The sequence below is a fragment of the Zonotrichia albicollis genome, chromosome 1 (assembly GCF_047830755.1).
Source record: "Zonotrichia albicollis isolate bZonAlb1 chromosome 1, bZonAlb1.hap1, whole genome shotgun sequence".
Taxonomy (NCBI): Eukaryota; Metazoa; Chordata; class Aves; order Passeriformes; family Passerellidae; genus Zonotrichia; species Zonotrichia albicollis.
The window spans coordinates 73487999-73506392 of record NC_133819.1 but is presented as its reverse complement, the minus strand read 5'-3'; the positions used below and the strand labels follow the sequence as shown (position 1 = coordinate 73506392).

Here is an 18394-nt window from a genome sequence, read left to right as displayed (position 1 = left end):
AAACTCATCTGATGCATTGAGAACCTAATATCCACATTTTAATATGTGAACACTTTATTCACAAATTATTTTAAATGCTAAAAATCTAAGCTAATTTTGTATGTTTCTTAACACCTTGCCTAAGATGCAATACCATTTCTTTCCCTAGAAAACACCTGAAGAACCATAGTTATATTCTCACTTATACTTTAAGAGTATAAGTGTCAAATACTTTAAGAGTCAAATACTTTAAGAGTATGAGCAGATTTGCAAAGTATATTCTTGGCCTAGATTCAAGTTCTGAATGCTTACAGTATCTGCAGAGGGGTGCATTTCTGCTTCCTTCATGAAGGAGGGATCCACATACCCAATCAATAACTGTTTTTTAATGAGTTGAGAATAAGACAGGTATCATTTTGAGTTTATGTCCTTCATGAGAAGAGAAAATTCTACAAAATACAGATATTTCTGCCACTAACTTCCTGCCACAAGTCTGACCTGAACATGAATTGGTTTTTTCTCTACATCATAGCTGTCTTGGCCATGAATAAAACCTAATAATTTTTGTTTTCTTTGATTTTTCATTGCAGGTACCTTTGTTGTGCAAGTCACTGCTACTGATGCTGATGATCCAACATATGGGAACAGTGCTAAAGTTGTCTACAGCATTCTCCAGGGACAACCATATTTCTCCGTTGAATCTGAGACAGGTCAGGGGACCTTATCTGTCATTCTATGACAATGTCTGTAATTCAAAATGACATGCTAAGTCAAGCTAGGATATATTGCTAAACAAACTTTGAAGAGATGTGCACAAACTTAGTGCAAAATCTGACAAATTTAATAGAGCGATACATCTGTAAACATGACACCTACATTATTTTAATCTTACCAGCAAAGTCTAATAAATACTATTAGTACAGTTGTGAACCAGTTTTTAATCATTTTTAACAAGCGTTGGGTACAGAAACTGCAGTGGATGCTTAAATTAGACCAAATAGGTTGGCTTTTAGATGAAAGAGAGAAACAGGTGGGTGTGGAAAAAACTGCTTAATCCTCATAGATCTTCATAATAGCTAAATTAAGACTGAGGGTTTGTTCAGGTGAGTTTTCTTTCTCCGTCTGCTTCTTCAAAACTTGTTTAAAGTAATTATAATTTCTTGCATCTGCAACTTATCACTTTAATGCTAATTTTATGAAAGAAATCTTAATTAAGAGTAATGATAGAAGAGGTAAAATTGACTGTTGCGCTAAAGTAGAAGATCACAAATAGAATCCCAAAGTTCTGAGTTCTGTTTTTGGAAGATGTTTAAATTATACACAGTGACTGGAATTTTTAATGGTCTGACTAACAGACAGCTTTGGAACCTGTGCATATATATTCTGTCTGACTGAATCTGGTGTACCAATGACTACCTGACTACATAGATATTCTCTTCCCGAGCTTTTTGACTAAGTTTTTCAAGAAAAATCAAACTATCTCAATAAACTCCTTCAGTGGAACATCCACTGTGTTGTATTGCTAGAAGCTAGGGAAGTCGGTTCTCCACAGCATCCTTATAGGAAAGAAATAGATTATCCCAGACAATTCATCAGGTTTAGGATTGTTTCTTAGATAAATGGTAGAGACTTGGGCAGGGAAAAAGAAGGAGAGACTATATGTCTCAAAGTGAAACCTGAGTTGAAAGGGTGTACACAGTTCTGAGAAGAGGGAGAGCCAAGATCAAAGGGAGCTTCCCTTCAAGCATAAGGTATTAGATAACAGAAGCCAGGATTTTTGCACTGATGCACTCTTTCTGACATGGACAGTGCAGTGTGTACTCCTTTAGAGTTGCAATAAGGATAGAGTAGCTGGGAGTTCACCAGTAATAAACTTCTATCAAGAGGTTTGTGTGGGGGACGGGAAGTTAAGTAAACCACAGTCTTGATCTTCCTGCCATGGAAATCAATTGCAGAACTCTTAGAGTGAAACATGTCTCTTTCAAAGCCACTGTGAATTTTGTCATGGATTTCAGTATTGGAATTTCACCCCTTTTGCCTACAAAGGAGTCAGTTCCTACCTTGAGAGACCCAGTGAGAATGCAAACACTTTGCTTCATGATAAATCTGAATAATTGAATTTCAGTAGTAGTTGGCCTTATAACTGTTATTTGTGCCTTTGAAGAAGGAAGTAACTGGCAAATCATTTCAATCAATGTATAAATAGAAGTATATATACTCAGGCATGTTTGAATGCTCATAATTTTCTTAATTAATTTCTTTTCTTCCATTTACTGTTGCTGCACTCTTTATTGGTGCTTTGCTGAAGTTAGCTTTACTTTTTTTTTTTTTTACCATATCTGTCAAAATAATGAACAAACAGCCTTTTTCCAGTTCAGTGAGAGACTTTAGCATGGAACTGAAAGAGGGCAAATAGTTATGTAAAATAACATGGCTCACAAATAAGTGGAACATTTTTCTGTGGGTACCACTTATATTGTGTCTGTCACGTAGGCAGGAGCCTGAGATTTGATATGACAAATCTGTAATTTAATGAACCATCTCATAACAATAAATATTTGTACTGGGCAAAGTTTACTTACTACGCAGAGATTCTTTTTTGTTCTTTTAATAAGAATTTCCATCAAAGTCACTACCTGTGAACTCCCCACTCTTTAATTTTCATGTTTACAGGCATTATTAAGACTGCTTTACTGAACATGGACCGTGAAAACAGGGAGCAGTACCAAGTGGTCATCCAGGCTAAAGACATGGGAGGCCAGATGGGCGGATTATCAGGGACCACCACGGTGAACATCACACTGACTGACGTCAACGACAATCCACCTCGCTTCCCCCAGAGTATGGAATATTTACATTCTTTGTTCTAACACTAAAATGGACAAAAATGGTTCTTGTTTTGTTTTTTGTTCACCTTAGATATTGTTTCTTCTATTGTGACTTTACTAAGTATCAAATTTCCTTTTGGAATGCAAAATAAAAGACATAACTAGGCAATAGCATCATCACAAGATTAATTGCAATAACTGGGAAATTAACATTTAATATTTTTACTTCAGTTGCAATTAACAGTCTGAGAGGTGAATTATTGTGCAGAAACAACTTCTATTTTTTCTACTGTTTAGATAACTGATAAACATAATCTGTATTTCTTGTTCACTACTACTTCTTTCAGACTTTGTGATTGATTGCATTTTAAGGTATCTGTTGTAATCTAATATATTGAAGCTTTGAAACAAACTTATTAAAGTATGCAAAAATATCCGAAGAACAATTCTATAGAAAGGAGTATTTAAAACAAGAAAGCATTTGCTACAATGAACTTTGCTATATTCTTTGCATACAGAACCAAAACACATACTTAAATAACCAGGTGTTTCTGCTTATTTACTTCCCCTCTCTCAAATAATTCAGTAGATATCTGTGTGATGCTTATGGGAATCAATTGCACAAGCTCTCCAAGAGACTAATTTCTGTTAATGACCATTCATTGCTGTAAGGGATTAAAAGTGATTCAGCTTTCTTCCTCTTCTCTTTCACTCTCTCTCTACTTCCTTCTTTCTCTCTCTATTTTTTTCCTTTTTTACTTTGTCTAACCACTGCACTCTGTATGATGTGTGTGTATTGCAGTGTCAGTGTGTGTCAAAGTCAAGAGCAGCTGTTACAGAAAATAATTGCAGATACTATCAGACAAATCAGTGAGCTTTGGCAGTTAAGTCACTGGGAAAGTTATTGGAAGCAACTTGTCATTTAGGTTCAAAGTCTGTTCTTAGCTGTGGGCAAAGAGTTTCCATTTAAATTAGAGCAACTTAAGAAGAAATATAACATTCTGCACCCCATGAGTTAATTATATATCTCTGGACATGAGTGTCTTCAATGTAAAAAGCAAAGATACAGCTTCATAATGTCAACACTCCAAAAGCAGAGGTTTTTTTCTGACAAAAATTCAATGTAGTACATTTTTAATGGGTATTTGAGCTGGATTCAGTTTTAGTGATACTAAGCTGCATTAGCTTCTGACAATTCTTAATATTTGCCCTTTGGCCTCAAGACATTTTTCATACACATTTCTGATACAGCCAACAGAGACCATGGGAGCACCCAGAAAGGGACATCTATTGCTAAAGTTACATGTTTATAGCAAAGCAAAATGCTCATCCTCTGCATGAGCAAACAGATAAAAAAATAAGTAACTTTTACCCCCATGAAAGTACATCAGAAGCTGAAGGCTTTTGGCCCAGGAAGACCCAGTGACTTCCTAACTCACCTGCACATGCCCAGCATGGTCAGTGGGCTGAGAGATGGTGTCCAAAGCTCCTGGAGACTGCCTAACCAGATATCCCTGTCTGTCTGCTGTAGGCACATACCAGTTCAGAACTCCTGAGTCGACGCCGCTCGACTCGCCGGTTGGCAGGATAAAAGCTAATGATGCTGACGTGGATGAAAATGCAGAGATTGAGTACAGCATCACTGAGGGGGACGGATACGACATGTTTGGAATTACCACAGACAAGGACACACAGGAAGGAATTATAACCGTGAAAAAGGTACAAATCTTGACACACTTCATCCCAGCCTCTACATATGTAAAGTTTTTTTATGCAAGCAATTGGTATCCTTCCTCTTACACCTTCTTTACTGAAGCAATGCACAAACTTTGGAGGACCTGAGAGAGTAAATTACCTAAGGAGTGGGGAACAACTGAGGAAAAATTCTGCAGCCTGAATATACTCACAGAAAAACACAAGGAAGCTCCACTATCCAACTGTGATTTTCTCCCTATGTTGCTTACAGGTTTTGCTCACTTAGTAGAAGATACGGTGTTAAGACCGCAGAAATAATAAGTATCACGTTGCCTATTTTTCCTTATAAGAGGGTGTTGATTCAGCAGCTATAATATATTAAAGTACATAGACAAATTTCTTTTGACTCACATTTTGTAAAATTTAATATATCTATCAACGTGTTTTTGCTTTAGACAAAAAAAAAAATCTGTGCCTTGCGAGATCACAGTGGACATCATCTACTAGATTGCACATTGGTTGTCAGAAAAGGTTTGAGAAATATTGTTTACAGTGGGTTATCAGGCAAACTTGATAAGGTTACAGATATCATCCTTCATCAATTCAAGTTCAGTCATCACTAGATAGACATTGTGTAGATTTTCCAAACGTGCACTTGCTTGTTGATATCAGTACGACACCTGTCATTACTTGTTTTTTAGGAGATGCCTTCCAGGGCCTGATTATGATATCAGTCTAACTCTGTTTGTATTTCTGTCTGTTGCTGACAGAAGCTGTGAATTTTCTACAATGTAATGGAAAAACGGGGTGACTACTCTCTCCCCACATTTCTCCAAGTAGTAACAAAGAGTCTCTGAACACTGTTTCTTTGTAGTTTTAAGGGTGTGTGCTATAGTCATAGCCTGTCATAAAATCATGTTTGGCTTTGTGAGTGGTCCTGCATATCCAGACACTAGATGCCACAGTGTTTCATTTCTGTGATGGAATGCCAGTATCTAAACAAGCAACACATAGAAAATCTTCCCTCCTTTAGTGTGTGGTGCCTATGGGCAGGAAATAGATAATAAATCATCAAAATGCCAAAAATGACAGAATAACTGGCATGAAGAGTTAAAGCTGGATGAGAAAACTGGTTGATGTTTAGGAGTTCCAGGCATAGAATTCTATTGGTATATGAATCCCAATATAACCAGTTAGATGGTGCCTGGGCCAGTTCTGACCTTCGCTGCTGGGCCAAAGGCAGCACTGCGGTGTTTTACCCCAGAGATACCTTGGCTGCTGGAAAGTGCAGCGGGGCAAATCCAGGCTGTCAGGACTCCGTTTCCTCAGGAGAGAGCGCTTCTGGCGATGGTGGAGAGAAAGGGAGCGGATTCTGCTAGAAGGTAGCCAGATGTTTATTCCGTGGGTACAGAGATGTCTGCACTGGGCCACTGCTGCTAACAGAATGGCGGCCACATGGTCTCATTCACATTTTAAGCTCAGGGCAGGGGAAGGGGAGGGGACAGGTGAGCCACCAACCAGGTGAAGGGGCAGGGTCTCAAGGGACTAGGGACACCTATCACACGACGCCTTGCTGGTATGTTAGCCTGATTGACAGGGCACACTCAGCGAGGGGCGAGGGGGAAGGGAGAAGGTAAAACAGGATATTGCAACACACCACAACAGAATTCCTTGAAAAAAAGTGGTTTTCTTCCTCATGTATTATCTGGGCATGTCGCCCTTTCTCCTTTCTGCTGGCATTTTAACTCCAGTTCAGGCTCCTGTTATCTAGCACAGGCCTCTCCATGACTTGCCACCATTTAGCCTGCTCATCTGGCTGAGAATCACAGCAATCTCTACAGACTTCCTAACCTTTTTTTTTCCTTCCCAGGCACTAGATTTCGAAAGCAAAAACTTGTATATTCTCAAAGTGGAAGCTACCAACACTCATGTGGACCCTCGATTCCTGTACCTGGGGCCATTCAAGGACTCAGCTACAGTCAGAATTCAGGTGGAGGATGTAGATGAACCCCCCATGTTCAGCAGGCCAGCATACATAATGGAAGTGAAAGAAGATGTTCCATTAAACAGTGTAATAGGAACAGTAACTGCTCAGGATCCAGATGCTGCCAAGAATCCTGTCAAGTAAGCATACGCTACTTCAACTTGCCTGTAAATTTTTGACAGCCTTGATTTTGCTTCTATCATGTCAGCACACACAAAAAAATCATCACTTGTAACAATGTGAATTGTAGGGTATGCTTGAATATGGGGTATTGTACGTGGTAAATGATCTCTCGTGCTTGAACATATTTAGATATGTGTGAATGTGTTTGCATGGCCTTTGCATTTTGAATTATATCCTAATCTCTTTACTAACTAATGTATGTGGTTATTTCTACCATGAAAAAATTTACTGCAAAGAGACCACTGAAAAAATCTTAGTGTTTTCCTTCCACCTTTAACATTTTCCAGTGCAATGCAGTGCATCCTCTTGGCTATATGACAGGGGGCTGATCCAACAGCCTTTTCTTCTTCTGTCCTCTATCCAGACCTGCTTAACAGAGGCCACAGTCATCTTTTCTAAATTACAAATAGAAATGTCTCAAAATCAGCTCATGTGCACACCCAGGCTCTGATCTCACCTGTATCAATGCAAGGCTTGCAAGATAAGAGTCAGTCTCATGAGCTTCATAAATTAAACTTGCCATGAATCAATAAACTGTTCTTAGAGGAAGTGGAGGAAATGTTAAGGTTGGAGTAGCTATACCTAAGTCTTCTTTTTTTGTGAATTGTGTGTTGTTTCAGTGCATACTGGAGTACTTAAGTCATGCTGGATAGAATATTAAAGAACTTTTAAATGTTTGTGTTCTTTAATTAAAGTTCATTTCTACTGACAAGGCAGTAAGAGGAGGAATCGAAAAGTACAGCAGTATTAAATCCAGGTCAGGTTTTTGAGTTGGGCACCTTGGAAATTCAATAGTGGCCTTTGATCAAAATAGAACAGTGCAAGTCTAATAAAAATCTAGTCCATCAATACTTTACACTTGTGCAAACAATTATCTTTCATCAAGATTTTTTACAGTAATGAGTAAATTTTAAGCTCTTAGCTCATCTTGTGAGAGCAGTAAATATTTTAATGTTAATTTCCTAGATGAACAAGCTAAATCTAAAATGTTTTTGGCAGAAACTATCTTCAGTTTGCATAGCATGACCTATACATGAATTTTTCTTCAAGACTAAGCCTTCTAACTTTAATTAAAGTTTTCTTAAATTTCCATCATGACATGCAGCAATTCTCTGGCATTCTGGACCAGCAGAGCATAGTCACTTAAAGAGCAGCATAATGTTTTGCTGACTTTGGTGAAGCCCCAGGATAGAATGAGCGTCTTCTGTAGCACATTCTCATGGGCATGGGCATGCTAGCATGAAGATCAAAAATTGATTGGGGTGACACCCAGGCCCCTTGCAGTCTTCATAGGAACCTGCTTTTTTATATCTAATGGCACCGGAGAGTAAGGGGGAGTGCTTCCCTCCTTCCCTGTGGTGATAACTACAACCATTTGCATTTCACACCAGCACCAACTCCTAATTATAAGTGATTTACAGTGGTTAGGGACTGTGCTGTTCATTGTTGAGTACTGCCTACCGGCTCTTTGCTATTAATTGAATGTGTGTGCTAAAACTTACCTAACTTTCAAAGGGCACTTCTTTAATACCGTGTAAGTACTTTGCATATTTTAGTATCAGATAGTTGCTGAGCAAAATTTAGCAGAAGTGTCAAAACTGATGCAGTGCAGCAGAAAGCTTGTCTACTTTGTTCCTTAATAGCGTGCAACAGCCAAGTGCAAGGAGAAGAAAAATAAAAATCAGAAAGAGGTTAGAGTAATAGAAATAAACATTGCAAGAAAAAGCATGAAAATCAGTAAGAGGGAAAGGAAATCAGCAGAGAGCAGTAGCCTGAGAGATGTTAACTTGCAATAAATGTAATTTTATGGTGCTAATATCTTGGGTATCTGCTAGAATTTAGGGGCATGGGTTGAGTCTGCATCTTTTTGACAGGGTAATTTTTTTTTTTTTCTATCATGCAATAGACATGCGAAATCCGATTTTCACTCTGAGCTTCGGGGGAAGATGCAATTAGACTGTATATATATGACTTGTCACTTGCTTGTCAATTTTTCTTGACAGTTAAAAATAAAATCTTTAGACACTTGATATTACAATGAAAACCTTCCATTTTCTCCTCTACTCGAGTGAAGATTTTTCTTCTTAAACAAACTGAGCCCTAACTCTGTTAGATGAAAGCCCCTTTGATCTTCCATTAAAGGGAACCTTCACAATATCATTATGAAAATGCATTATGAAAAATTCACACACACATCCCTTCCTGACCCACAAATCTTCCTGACTTGTGGTTGCATTAGACAGCAAGCTGCTGAGCATCAGAAGACAATGAAGCGATAGCAAAATATGAAGTGGATGTCTGCCCGGGTTGTAAGGCTGCACAACCATTTGTGACCTGTGTATTGGCAGAGCTAAATTGCATCAGGCTAAGTCTGCTAAGTTTTGCTCTGATATGACATTGAGGAAATACAAAAATATACCAGTACATGTCTGGCTATATTTGAATATGTGTCCAAGTATAGTAACAGTAAGATGCTCCTGAGTAGCACTCTACAGTCCAGAGGTGTTATAAAAAAAAAGTTTTGCATTCTACGTGTGTTTGATCTACACATAAATAATATGAACCTCTGCATACTGATTTAAAAAAAAAAAAAAAAACAAAAACAATGCTGAAACTGGCACTGCTGTATTGTACATCAGATCTTTTTAAATTGCTAGCTGAGTTTTTTTGCTATAGTAACTCCTCAGAGGCATAATGAAGTTCATCAGTCACTGGAACTGTCTTCCCGCTGTGATTTGATTTACTAAAGTACCCCAGATGAGAATGATCTGCAAACAAATGTAAGGCTAAATTTTGTTTGTGTATTTTACTGACAACATATTTGCATGTGTTAGATTCTCTCTTTTACCCTTCCCTTCTTCCTGTTGCGTACAAGGAGAGACTGGAGTCTTCACAGACACTTTTTAACTTCCTAGCTTGTCAATTCCTCAGAGCTTGAAAGAGATGAAGTCCTGAAGTCTGACAAATACACACCCGTAATTTCATTAAATAAATGTAAAAATTAGTTTGATGTTGTCTACTTAATTCATACTAGGTTGTGATCCAGAAGTCAGAATCAACACCAATTCAAGATAATTAAAAATCCTTGATCAAAAGAGACTGGATTATGCAAACTGAGAAACAGAAGTGACAGTCTAGCTTATTAAAATCATCCTTCTAGAGCAGATTTAATGGTATAATTGGAATATACTTTAAATGCACTGACCTTGTATGTATTTTCTTTGGGATATGAAGAAATAAAATTAACATTCCATTAAGAAACTGTCTCTGCTGGGTTTTTTTTTATGAGTTTGAGCTTCCACTTCACAAATGACTGAATATACATATGGCTTTATAAATACTTGTACTTTAAAATCCTTAATATCTTGAAGAAGAAGAAGCCCTCAATGTTACAGGTCTGATAATCTTAGAAAAAGTCCAGAACCTTTTTTTTTCTTCCAGATACTGTACCACGGACTGAATTTGGGAAATCTTTCAAAGATAGTGATTGCAATATACCAAGGCATTAAAATGTGCTAAGACAGTAAGATATTTTAAGTGCATTCAAAATATGAAGCTGGAGTGAAAGTAAAATTGAAGCAAAACCCCCCCAATGAACAGACAGCTCATGCCTAAAGCTAGTTGCTTATTTAAATGTCTTGCTGAATAAGAGTTTGAAACATAGTATTACAGTTAGCTGGAACAGCTAAATTGTGGAAAATCCTGATATTTCATTTCAAAGAAGAATACAGAATCTAGATTTTACTGCAGAATGGAAATACCAAAGTATTTCAGCTGAAAGGTGTGGAAATGAGCTACAGAATATCTGAAAATAATTGAATTCACAAGATACCAACATACTATTATATAAAAGCCCGAATGAATGAAAGTTAAAATGAAATGTTTACCATATCAAATACTTAGTCAAAATATAAAAGAGTCAGACCAGTTTGTATAAACTCATTCCCATTACACATTTCAGCCAAGTCAACAATTTCACACGTGCTGTTTAGATTTAGACAAAGCAGCACTTTTCAAGCTGATGGTAACGTCACACTGCTACATAAAGGAGCTAAGTTAGTGACACCACAGCTGACTTCCTGCAGCCAGAATTGCAGTTAGCTGCCAGTGAAGTGACAGCAATGAATGAAGACTAAATCTGAACTCCTGAAGAATTAGGAAAGTGTGCCCATGCAAGTCCTGCCAAAATATGTTAGCTTTTTGTGGTGGTACCTTTGAATGTCATTTGAGTGCTTCCCTAGGAATTATCATGGAAAAAGAAAAACAGTTTCGTGCAAATAAGTAATACTTGCCATTGTTTTGTTTAGAAAGGCAGGCTTCACTTAAATTCTTATTTCGGAATAAGACCTAATAACTCTAATTTACTGTAGGCATTATATCCCACATTTTATTTGCAAAGAATAAAGTTACAAGATAATGAACAAGTTAGTTATTTTAAAATTTTGGCAGAACCACATTTCAACTAGCTTCTTCTATTCCTTCCTTCTTTCATGCAAGGTGTTTCTCAGAATTTAAGAGACACTGCACAGGCACTAGGAAATCTGTGCAGAATGGAGGACATGTCTTGCATCTGCTTCTAGGGCAGAACAGAGGAACAGAGGAGAGAAATTCTTCTTCAGCCTCTGTATTCCCCTGAATTCTGTTGTGGCAATGAACTCTGCCAGCCATTCCCTGGCCCAGTTTTCATCTGACTGCTCACCAGCTCAGCTGTTGTCCTTACCCTTGTGTGGGCACAAGGGACAGCAGTAGCTGCCTTGTCTCCATCGATGTGGCGTGCAAGGAGACCCAGGGAGCACACTGGGCTTCCAGGGGATCTGTCCTGCATTGTACATGAGCACACAGTTGGGCTGGAAACAAGAGCAGAATAATGCAATTGCATTCTTGCTTTGGCAACATCACAGGCATATTTCTGTCAAAACTCTCCATAATTTATGCAAGAATTTTCTCTTCAGGAGAGATGAAACCAAGTCACAGCATTTGGATCAAGGTGGTAGTGCTCTCTCCCGGGAATTGGAGAGTTCTACTTTTAAACTTGGATTTAGTTCAGCTGAAAAAGCAAAAGATCAGATCGAAAGTTTGAATCTGTATTTAGACTCTGAGCTCATCCAGAGCTTGTTAGCATTCCTTTTCACATATAGATACCATCAAGCAGGGCTGAGAATGTTAGTTTAATGAGTTACAACAAACCTTTTTGTTATATGTGGAATAATGAATCTCTGTTCTGTGCTGACTTGGTTTGGGAGGGCAATCTTTTTAAATGCTGAGAAGTGAAAAGTACAAATGCACCCCAGCTGTCACATTTGGTATCAGAAATTATTTGGAACAGTTGAGATATCAATCCATAAAAAGAGGGTTTTATAAAGGAAAAGCCAACTCAGCCTTAAAATAAACTTCGTGTCTTTCAGGGCACAGACTTCACATTTTTCACTAAAAACAAAGCTTTGATGATTCTCAGAGGTATGTAAATTCCACAGCAATTCATTTATTCAGTGACAATACTCCACCTTCTAAATCAAACCTCCAATGTGTCATTATCCAGTAGTTCAGAACTAGCTCTTTGTGTGAATACATAAAGACTCTGAAGCCTGTGCTGAAAACAAAAGGAAACCCCATTTACTAGCTGTTTGATGTCTAGTCTTAGAAAATGGTTTTAGAACATAGAAATTAAAAGGAAAGCATTCCTCTAACCCCAGTCTCTGTATTTGCAGGTACTCTGTAGATCGTCACACTGATATGGACAGAGTATTCAACATCAATTCAGGAAATGGTTCGATATTCACTTCCAAACCCCTTGACCGGGAAACGCTGCTGTGGCACAACATTACAGTAATAGCAGCAGAGATCAGTAAGTTAAACCTAAATATGACTCCTGTCCCTGATGTAATGAATTTAGCCTTCTAGCTGAGTGTGTGGAAAGCGCAGCTGGGCACATGTCAGGTTTATGGATAGCCCACTCAATACTAATGAAGAAGCAGTAACTCTGCAAGAGGTCATCTGCAGTTTTGTGTTTATTAGGGACACAGTTCATGAAGAGGTAACGGAGCAGGGAGAAAAGGTGGCAGTTCTGTGTTCTCTGATCATTATAGCCACTTTACATTTTGAACGTGGTTGTTGAATTCTGAAACTGGTATGCAGCAAAACAGGTGATTTAAAGCCAAACTGCATTCCTTGGCTGAATTCAGTCTCATTCAGGCTGGATGTTTTCAAATAAGGCTAAAGTAGCTGGGCTGAGCTGGGTGCCCAGGTCTAAGTCCTTTTAAGAATCTCCATTTTTTACTTTGTGCACATCTTTTGAAATTACAAGCTGAAGCTACAAATCAGTCTGTCACTTAGTTTAGGATTGTTCCAAAGTATCAATCTTGTGATAACACTAGACATGCTGATTTTAGAAGTTGAAATGCCAGGAGTCTAAGATAAGGACATATGTTTGAGATGGCCTTAATAAACAATCCGCATTGTTTTAATTCATTATCTATAAGTACATCACATGCATGAATAGCAGGGAATGCAATTCTGTTTGCTTTTGCAGAGTCACAGTGCCTATGTTTATGGTGGAATGGTAGATAAGTTTAATATAAGCCCCAGTTCTGTGACTGTTACAATTCCTCTCTGCAACCCAAAAGCTAAAAAGCTTTTGATTTTTCTGAGACAATATAAGCTCTACTTTCTTTTTTGTATGTGTGTATGGCTTGATTACCTGCTTAACGGTGAGATGAGTATAAAAAGCTTGAAATTACTTGACTCAACGTTCTTTATTGTGTAAGTCTTCTTTAAAACTGAAAGCCAATATAAAACTATGTTATTGAGGCACGCAAATGGGGTTATATGAAGTAGTGGGTATGAGCTTATAGGAATGACAGGACATTAATAATTTTTTTCCTCTCATGAAAGTTTGCACCTTCTAATGCTAGGTATGGGATTTCAGCACACCAAACACTGAATGTTAGTCACATGGCTGTGTTTCTGTTAACTTTTTGAAGATGGGTTCTAAGGTCAAAATTTGTACACTATAGGCAGCTCCTGGGTAGGGCAGAAGGGAAAAAGAAATGCCTAAAAAGGAAAGAATAGCACGAACATTTAGCATTGACAATTGCAAGAACACTTGTATTGACCCCAGCTGGGCAGAAATAACATGCAGTATAGAAAACTGTCCAAAAACCAGCTTAGCATCGATAGGAAGTACTCATTTGGTTTCTTGCTTCCTCCCCTAAGCATAGGCCCTCTACTGCACCAAACCTTCTCAACTTAACCTCTTGTGTCTAAGACACAGGCTTCTGTCTTAATTACCATTCCTTTTTAGCCTGAATCCTTTCAGGCTGCAACAAATCTGCTTCCCAGGATGTGCTTTACTAAGCCTAGACAAAATTTGGAATAACTAGGGTATATGTCTTCCATAGGCTTTTTTGTTGTTGTTGTTGTTGTTGAAATGTACTTTTCTGATCCAGGACACTTCACTAATTTTAGTCTCAAGAGACTAGACTGGAAAGTACCAGTGCTTATTGTTCCTGGCAAACCCAAAAGTTTCTAGCAAGGCTACTTAAAGTCCTATTTCACTAAATTCCATAGAATCACATATTACTCTCAGTGACATTATCTCATCAAGCTCCAAGTATATTTCACTGAAGTAATCGAAAAAAATATCCAGTCAGCTTACAGGCAGGATATTCCTTCAAATGAGAGGGTGCTCCCTTTCATATAGGAAAAAAATAATTATAAAGTCATAAAGAGAAACACCTTTCAGTGATGACTGCTCTTGATTTGATTTTACAGTTAAAAAAAAACCCACAGAAGTTGTTTTGCCTTTGTCTAGAATTGTCAGTAAGTGTAGATTGCTCCAGTTCTAAATGTTCTCCTTTTTCACCAGCATGAGCTGCAATTGCTCAGCAGCCCAGAGAATCAATCATGCTGTGACTGCTGCACATAAATAGTTGGTGAAATCCCAGGTCAGTACATCTGCCACAGCCAGACAGCAAACTGGCATTAAAACAGGGGACACAGGGCTAGTGAGCCACAGCTGCAGAATTACAGCTGATTTACCAAAGACAATTCCCAGAGTGTTTTTAAATATTTGCTACTTAACACTTATGGGTAAGTCAAACATTGGCAGGACTATGAGGCTGTATTCTGAAAAAAAATCACCTCTGTAACAGATTTTATTGCTGTCTCAGCAGAAAACATATCCCTATGCAAAGAAATATATTTAAGCAGTTTGTAGAGTCTGTGGAGATAGAGCCCAGCAGTAATTAAAGGGATAATGCTAACAAATGAACCTACATGAATTAATTTGCACAAATAATTTGAAAGATGATGACACAAAATATCAAAAAAAAAGACTTGAAGATGTATATAGATTTTCCATTAAATCAGAGGAGTGTGTTAATAGAGCCTAGAGTTTATATCAAGCTTCTGTTTATTACAGTATGATTTTTAATTGTGAGAACCTTAAGCACCTAGAAGTAAAATGAAAATATGTATGTTTAGATTTAAAAAGCAGGAAAGAAAACAATTCTCCTTCTTTAGAGGAAAAGAAACATGTTTGTCAATATATTTGAATGTATTTGTTTGCAAAGTGTGCCCTACAAAATAGTCTTGCCAATAGTCCTGTGACTTCAAATGAATGCCTTTGATTTTTGCCTGTTATAAAAATTCAACTCTTTTATTGATGTATTTTAGCAAAGAATTCAGCTCACTCCATATTATACATAAACTGTTATTTTATACATCGAATGAATTTAGCCCAATGTCTGATATTAGAAAGATGTTTATGCCTAATGGAATCATATTAACTTCAATGGGACTGTGGAGCCTTAAAGCACAATATTTTGTCCAAATGACTGAGCTCTGTAATACAAATAAGCAATGCCAGTTTTGGAGAAGGCATTTTCACATTTGTGAAAGGATGATAAACACATTAATAGGACTTTTATTAAAGTCAACAAGCTACTATAATGAATAAATATAATAATAAAACCAGCAAGCTACTATAATGAATGCTTGTAGAAGAATATAGAGTCTTAGATCTGCTATATTTTATTGCACTATTTTTTCATTTGAATGATAGGTTAAAATGCATTGATAAACCATATTAATGTGGGTAGGAGATCAACATTGGAAATTCAGTATGAACCCTCATGTAGGAGAGGGGAAGATATTTATTTTAAAATAAATTATCTCAATCACAGTCTTTGCCTCATATTTCTCTCTCTCACATTCCCATACCCACATAATCCTAGGTGGATGTTGTGTGATATGCAGCACAATGCAGATCAATGGCAGTGTCTCTTGGATTTCTTTCAATTAGGGATGACAAATTTCTTTGGGACCAGATCTTCTACATTTTAGGAGTCAGTGGTTGTTATGGTGTGACTTTTTGCCTCAGAATCTTGCCTATTTCACCGTGCATGGCCCTAGGCAAGGTTACTGCTGCTGCTTTTCTTCCTGATTCTGTGTATTGTTTTGACTTAAGCCTGTCTCCTCCCAGCAGGAAAAGGAATGGTCTATATAGTATGGTGTGCTTTATTTGGTGTTTTTATTTTTATCCGGAAAGATGAAAGTATTTTCACTAATATTCTGTGCTCAGGAATATCTTTGTCAATTTCAATCTCTCGGTACTCTGCAGTCCTTATAGGTTAGGAAAAGATTGTTTACATAGGGGGGTCTGCAGGTTCTGTATAGAGTTTATGTTTTTCAGCTGATCCACTTCAGTATTTACTCTAGAACATCAGACAAAACAATTCACAACAGGTTGGAAAACATCTGTGATCACAGCTGCAGTTATTATATTATTTCTATAAAATAATGATAATCATGGTAGCTTAAGGAACTGTGCCACAAGATTTGTAGGGCACAGAGTATTATATTTAACAAGTGGAGAAGAAAAAACCCACTCATTCTCATCCTCATGACTTTTCCTGTTAGAGAGCTAAGGAAGGGAATATGTTCTAGATACTTCACTGCCACCAAGCAGTATCAGTCAGGCTAATAAATAGATTTAATTTAGTTCCAGTATTATATTTACGTATATCAGACATACATTTATAATCACACTTGGAATGATCAAAGGAATTTATAAATCCTGGACTCCTACTCCATCATAACTCTATATTTATGCAGAATTAGAGTAATGATACTACATTCACCCCATAACACACTCACCAGAAATCAAGAGAATGTAAGCGAAGTGCTCTGAGTGAGAAGAATTGAACCACCAAGTTGTCCTTTTCTTCCGCTGCACTGAGTCAGTAAGTGGGCTAAATAAAATCTCCATTCTGGTTTTGTCATTTCAGACAACCCCAAACAAAGCAGCCGTGTCCCCGTGTTCATTAAGGTCTTGGATGTAAATGACAACGCTCCGGAGTTTGCCATGTTCTACGAGACCTTCGTCTGCGAAAACGCAAAGGCAGAACAGGTGTGTTGCCTGCTCCAACTGAGAAAATATTCCAAATTAAATGAGTTTTGCTGCTACTCTTGCATTACCTCATCAAGCGGTGTACTTTGCATTGCATCAAACTTAATTGCAAAATTAAACAGTGACTGCACATTATCTGATTTCACTCAGTATTCTTCCAGCTGACACGATGGTATGTTTTTGAATGTTATTTTCTGTACTGCACCTTGTTGCCCCTGATTTATTTTCATTCTTTCATCCTTTGCTTTATCCAGGCACCTCCACTGTCTCCTTCAAAAACAATTTCATGTCTGTAAATGTTACAGGTTCTGTCTGTGATACAACTGTATCCTGCTAAATAGCTCTCGCCTACCACTCCTATTGTGAAGTAGCTCAAAGTTGCAGATGATTTGGAAGATTCAGCCAAACTATTTCTGTGACATGAGATTTGGGTAGATAAACATAAATTCAGCTTGGACTGTCTCACCTTTCATCTCTATTCCTTGTCCCATGCAAAGGTTTCCTACCCATCTGCAGTGGCAATAACCCAAGCCTTCTGGTGATATCAACATGATTTTCCTGCCAGCTTTCAAAGTCATTATGTCACTCCCTGATGGTATAGGATATAATAGTATGGTGACTCCAAACAGCATCAGCAGCATGTGGATGACTTTTCTTGAGCTCACCATAGCAACATCATCTGCCTTGAAGCAGAATAAAAAAATTAATACAAAAGATTGCTTTTACAGTTTTTTTTAGAGTATGTAAATGAATATAAAGTTCACTGATTTAGGAGATAATTTTGTTCTTATTGTTTCAGCTGATACAAACATTAAGTGCTGTTGATAAAGATGACTCTTACAATGGACATCAGTTTTCATTCTCCTTAGCTCCCGAGGCAGCCAGCAGCTCAAACTTTACACTACAGGACAACAGAGGTGAATTTCTAGGAAGACTTTTCTTTATTATCTTATCCTTGCTTTCAGTCTTCAGATGAAGATTTAATACATGCTTTGTGTTTCCAGACAACACAGCAGGGATTTTCACTCGGAAAACCAGATATAACCGGCATGAAACAAGCACCTACTTCCTGCCAGTGGTAATATCAGACAATGATTACCCCATCCAGAGCAGCACTGAAACAGTGACCATTCGAGTGTGTGCTTGTGACCATCGAGGGAAGATGCTGTCCTGTAATGCAGAAGCCTTGATTCATCCTACTGGTCTTAGCACTGGGGCTCTCATTGCCATTCTTCTCTGCATCATTATATTACTTGGTAAGTAGCTCAGGAACATTTTGTTCCTTTCATGGTCATTTTGCATTGCTGTAATTATTAT

The 18394-nt window shown here is 37.7% G+C and overlaps 1 protein-coding gene across 4 annotated transcripts in view; it reads left to right on the top strand.

Annotated features, from left to right (window-relative positions):
• CDH6 (cadherin 6) overlaps nt 1-18394 on the top strand; it is a 102600-nt gene that overhangs the window by 74491 nt on the left and 9715 nt on the right. For 3 of the 4 annotated variants that reach the window (XM_074545154.1, XM_074545144.1, XM_005481657.4), the window contains exons 4-11: nt 570-689; nt 2653-2820; nt 4339-4526; nt 6373-6626; nt 12378-12514; nt 16956-17077; nt 17877-17994; nt 18082-18333. In XM_074545154.1, the coding sequence (XP_074401255.1) occupies nt 570-689; nt 2653-2820; nt 4339-4526; nt 6373-6626; nt 12378-12514; nt 16956-17077; nt 17877-17994; nt 18082-18333 (1359 nt within the window). Of the gene's footprint in view, nt 1-569; nt 690-2652; nt 2821-4338; nt 4527-6372; nt 6627-12377; nt 12515-16955; nt 17078-17876; nt 17995-18081; nt 18342-18394 lie in introns of those variants that run through there. The other variant, XM_074545161.1, reaches the window with a different exon arrangement.